At 41.8% G+C, this 4,514-nt stretch overlaps 1 protein-coding gene across 3 annotated transcripts in view; it reads left to right on the forward strand.

The window, feature by feature from the left end:
• The window catches only part of LOC106821084 (amine sulfotransferase-like), a 19,320-nt gene extending 15,217 nt beyond the window's left edge, over positions 1 to 4,103 (forward strand). For 2 of the 3 annotated variants that reach the window (XM_014825734.1, XM_014825733.1), the window contains exons 4-8: positions 1,293 to 1,507; positions 1,716 to 1,845; positions 1,990 to 2,084; positions 2,857 to 3,040; positions 3,847 to 4,103. In XM_014825734.1, the coding sequence (XP_014681220.1) occupies positions 1,293 to 1,507; positions 1,716 to 1,845; positions 1,990 to 2,084; positions 2,857 to 3,040; positions 3,847 to 3,956 (734 nt within the window). In that variant the 3' untranslated portion in view covers positions 3,957 to 4,103. Of the gene's footprint in view, positions 1 to 73; positions 331 to 628; positions 728 to 1,292; positions 1,508 to 1,715; positions 1,846 to 1,989; positions 2,085 to 2,856; positions 3,041 to 3,846 lie in introns of those variants that run through there. The other variant, XM_014825735.1, reaches the window with a different exon arrangement.
• The last annotated feature ends 411 nt before the right edge of the window (positions 4,104 to 4,514 follow it).

A 4,514-nucleotide genomic window follows, 5' to 3' on the forward strand; every position in this document is an offset into this window, starting at 1 on the left:
GATAGTAGCCGGTGCATAAACCATTTACTAAGTGTGGAATTGATTGGCTCTTGCAATTTGCCGCACAGCGCAGCTTGTGAAGTGTTGCACCAAACCGCTCCACGTTTCTACTATTCAGACGAAGGCTGTTCACAGGCACCTCCACGATGCCGTCGCTTCCCAACATGTCTACCATCGACACGAAGCTTGTGGTAGTCGGAGTAGCGGCAACGGCTGCCGTTGGCATAGCAACGTACGCGTTATACTTACGGAGACAGTGGAAAAAGAAACTGGCAGGCCTCAAGACTGTAAAAGTTAGAGACGTTGACATGTACGAAGCCCCTGGCACATGTACGTAAAATCGCAGTGCTACAGTAATTTTTTTACTAGAACAATACCGGTTATATAGCGTGGATTTTGTGACAGTAGAGAGAACTGGAGGAATAAGGGTGTATTTATTATAGGAGTGTATTAATAAGAGAGGTTTGCTGTCGTCACAATTGCTTGCTTTTTGTTGTTCGCTACCTATATGTGCGTGGAATTACCAGGAATACACGTATGAGAGATCATTCATGTACTCGTGATCCCTGATAATTGTGCAGCATTGCTTGCACTGATAATGCCTATCGGTGTGGTTTGTACGTTTCAGCAATTTATGTCTCAAAAGATCACATATACAGATTGGAGGAAACAAACAACTTCGAGATTCGTTCAGACGACATCTGGGTCATTACGTACCCCAAGTGTGGTAGGTTTTGTTTAACCAGCACTCAATTTCGTGTTTTTCAACATTAGTATATATATATATAGGGCCAGGCGAATGGCAGCTAGGGGCCTAAGGCACTGACACCTAAAAAATTGAAAAAGTGAAATATTGAGGTTGGAATTTGAAATGTACATCGTCCGAATAACATTGCGTGGGGCGAATGCGCTGAATGACCTGCATCCACTTCCCCTACATATATATATATATATATATCTGGCGGAAGTCAACTGTTTATCTAATACGATGTTTTAAGAGGCTAAACTGTTTTCCTCATTACACGCAGTCTTACTAATATCAACTTATACAAACAGAAATCTTAGCCATATAGTTAGGTAATAAAAATCGTACGTACATTTAATCGACCATGATCATGATAACGAATAGTCGCGTGATTACGGCACTGTTAGAGATACACATTAAATTTTAAAAGTGATCCACGTGGATATAGGCTGCCTGGTCCGCATGTGCTTCCTTTCGAAATAAATCTGCTACCGTTCCAAGTCATAAATCCCTATGCTGACGTTGTCAAATGCGTCACTATATCCAGGTACCACGTGGACGCAGGAAATCGTCTGGCTCGTATGCAACAACGCCGACACGGAAACGGCCAACGCCGTAGAACTAGATACACGCTTCCCGTTCTTTGAGTACCCGTTCATTAATCGGAGGCCTACGATAAGAAAGATGCCCTCGCCACGTCTAATTAAGACTCACCTCGCACTACCTGTACTGCCTTACCAGATAGTGGAAAAGAAGCCAAAGGTAAGCCAAAAGTCACTGTACTACGTTCTTCTAGAGTAACACTCCCGTGTACTCGCTATAATGTTCCTCACTTAGCAGCAAAATTGCCTCTATTACTGATAGCTTCGATAAGGTACAATGAGAAATATTTAGTCTGTGACCATTCGAATTTTTTCGAATTTCTTTTTTAATTTTAATTACCGCGTTAATTACGTGTGCCTCCCTGCAGATTATATACACGATGAGAAATCCGAAGGACACATGCGTTTCAATGTACCACTTCATAAAGATGCTAACGCCCTTTAACTACAAAGGGAATTTCGAAGAGTTTGCAAAGGAGTTCTTCATGGGTGTCACTGGTAAGGGTATCCCATCTTCATTAACCAGACTCAATCCTCTAGCTGAAGCAGTTACATACAACTTCGTGAGCATAGTCGTGCAGTTTTTATTGTGCACGTGGCTTAACCTGGCTAAATATATGTAACCATTGTCATTATTTACAGTTGGTCACGGGTCGTTTTGGGACCATCACCGTGACTACTGGAGGCTAAAAGATGAAATGAATATTCTAATACTAAAATATGAAGACTTGATCACGGTAAATCTGATTTCATTGCTTAGTTTCCTACAAAGTAATACGCAGCGGGATGTCACCCATCACAATAGTAATATCACCCATGGGATGTTGTTTATTCATCTGTTTTTATAACAGCAAAGAGTAGAGTAAAAAATGTAAAATTGTAAAATTCATTACAAGGTTTGCACGGTATATAGTACTTATATAGTATATAGTAGTTATATAGTAGTAGTTATATAGCAGCGAAGGCGAGCGAAACGAAGCGAACATATCACTCGTCTCAATTTTGCTTGCTCGAGCAACGAAGTCCAGCGAAGTCCAGCGAAACGAAGCGAACATGGCCCCACTCTGTATTTTGCTTGCTCAAGCAACGAAGTCCAGCGAAGTCCAGCGAAACGAAGCGAACATACCCAAGTCTCAATTTTGCTTGCTCGAGCAACGAAGCCCAGCGAAGTCCAGCGAAACAAAGCGAACATGCCCCCGCTCTGTATTTTGCTTGCTCGCGCAGCCAAGGCGCGCAAGTTTAATAGCTCTTTTATATGGTTATATATAACCCCCTCTTGATATCTATTTCATATCTAACCCCCCTCACTTGATATCTAATTCATATCGATCCGCCCCCTTTATATATCTTTTATATCACGACATTAATGACATTAAAGTTGGGAACGCTCCTAATGGAGCATCACCCTACTTTAGTCTCTATGCTAAGACGTACTATATGTCTCCTGACACCGAACCCTTATTACCAAATTCACATAAATTATGTTAATTGGTGATATTATGAACCTAGGATCTGGCCAAGGAGGTGAAGAAGATAGCGGCATTCCTGGACAAGGAGCTAACTGAGGAGCAGGTGCAAACCATCGTCGAACACTGCACGTTCAAAACGATGAAGAACAATTCTGCAAGCAACCAATCTCACATGCAGAACATTGGATTCACGAGAGCTGGGATGGGCGATTTCATGCGTAAAGGTGAGCAGACGCACTACCATTCGTGGTGTTGTAGCGTTGAATAAATTTAAGTCAGTTATAAATCGAACAGTAGGATTGTCACAGGGAAAACGTTGTTTTATTTCGCACAGCACTCTGTCGTCATAACCGGCCCCCTTCTCTCTCCGCATCTCTTTTTATACCTCTGGGCGTGCCCTTCTCGTTGGGAGCGTCCCTTCTCGCCTCGCCGGCCGCTTCGGCCATCTCCCCTATTGGTTCGGCGTCGGACATTAGTATGACGAGTGACCACCTGGTCTATCTTACGTCAGTTTGGACTGTGTCCAAACCCAACCCTTTGGCCCTTAGCTGGCTGCCAAGATGTCCCTGGTAACTTTTATTCTGCATGCGTTGCTTCGTAACAGGGGCTAATTATTTTAGCCCACTCTACTGCGTGCTCGCTACAATCTAACACCTTCTGTGCCTTCTAAACTAATCGCCCATAAATTACCAATCTTCTAAGCGTTGCGATGTAAATTATTCAGTGTGCTGTTGTTAAACGCTAACGCTTCTATAATCGTCGTCCCTCTAACTAATTTCTCTAATACTCGTGCCACTATCGCCTATGCTCCCTATTCCTACATTAATTTCCGCTCTCAGATTTCTGCTTTATTACAGTGTGTAACCGTCTTCGTTTCATAGCAAAGCAAGTATCAAGCAGCAGCTTTGTATCACCAGCAATATCGGTACACACCGGGAGCATTCAGATGTACATAGACGTTATGCGCCGCTAGTTATGAGTCTGTCACGACAAAACTTCTACAATCTTAAATTCTTCTCCATTTCCACAGGAAAAATTGGAGACTGGAAGAATTACTTCACTCCCGAGCTGAACAACATGGTGGACCAACTGAATAAGAAATACCTGGAGCCTGAAGGACTCACCTTCGACTATGAATAAATACTACGTCTAACACAAGCACAGATGATTAAATTATATTATATTATTAGCTTGTCGCAATAAGCTGCTTGCACTGACCTTTACGTATAATGCCGACTTTACTGAGTTATGTTAAAAAATAAATGAAACATATTTTCATGTCTTTATGATGCGTCGTAATAGCCTGAAGTTGCTTTATTTATAAAATCGCAGCATATAAAATTAATAATAATTATTATTAAATCATAATGTAGCCATATTTAAACGAACATAAGTGAAGGGATAACGTAATGCTGAGCGAGGCTAACATGTAAACTGTTACATATATCAGCGACAATGCGCTCCACATTAAATTATTGCTTGATTGCGCGGGAATTTTTAGTTATCGATATTGAATTATACATTTCATAGATATTTTAATAGCTATACCAAACTTTGTTCTCACCAAACTAGCGGGACTGATCAGCGATTTGAATTACACGCGTGTAACATACACTGGTTTTCAGCGGAAGCTATAGGTACGAATGCGCACCGATATCATCCTACCTCAGGGGTGGGCAAACTGCGGCCCTCTATGGG

This window comes from Priapulus caudatus, unplaced genomic scaffold (assembly GCF_000485595.1).
Source record: "Priapulus caudatus unplaced genomic scaffold, Priapulus_caudatus-5.0.1 Scaffold58, whole genome shotgun sequence".
NCBI lineage: Eukaryota > Metazoa > Priapulida > Priapulimorpha > Priapulimorphida > Priapulidae > Priapulus > Priapulus caudatus.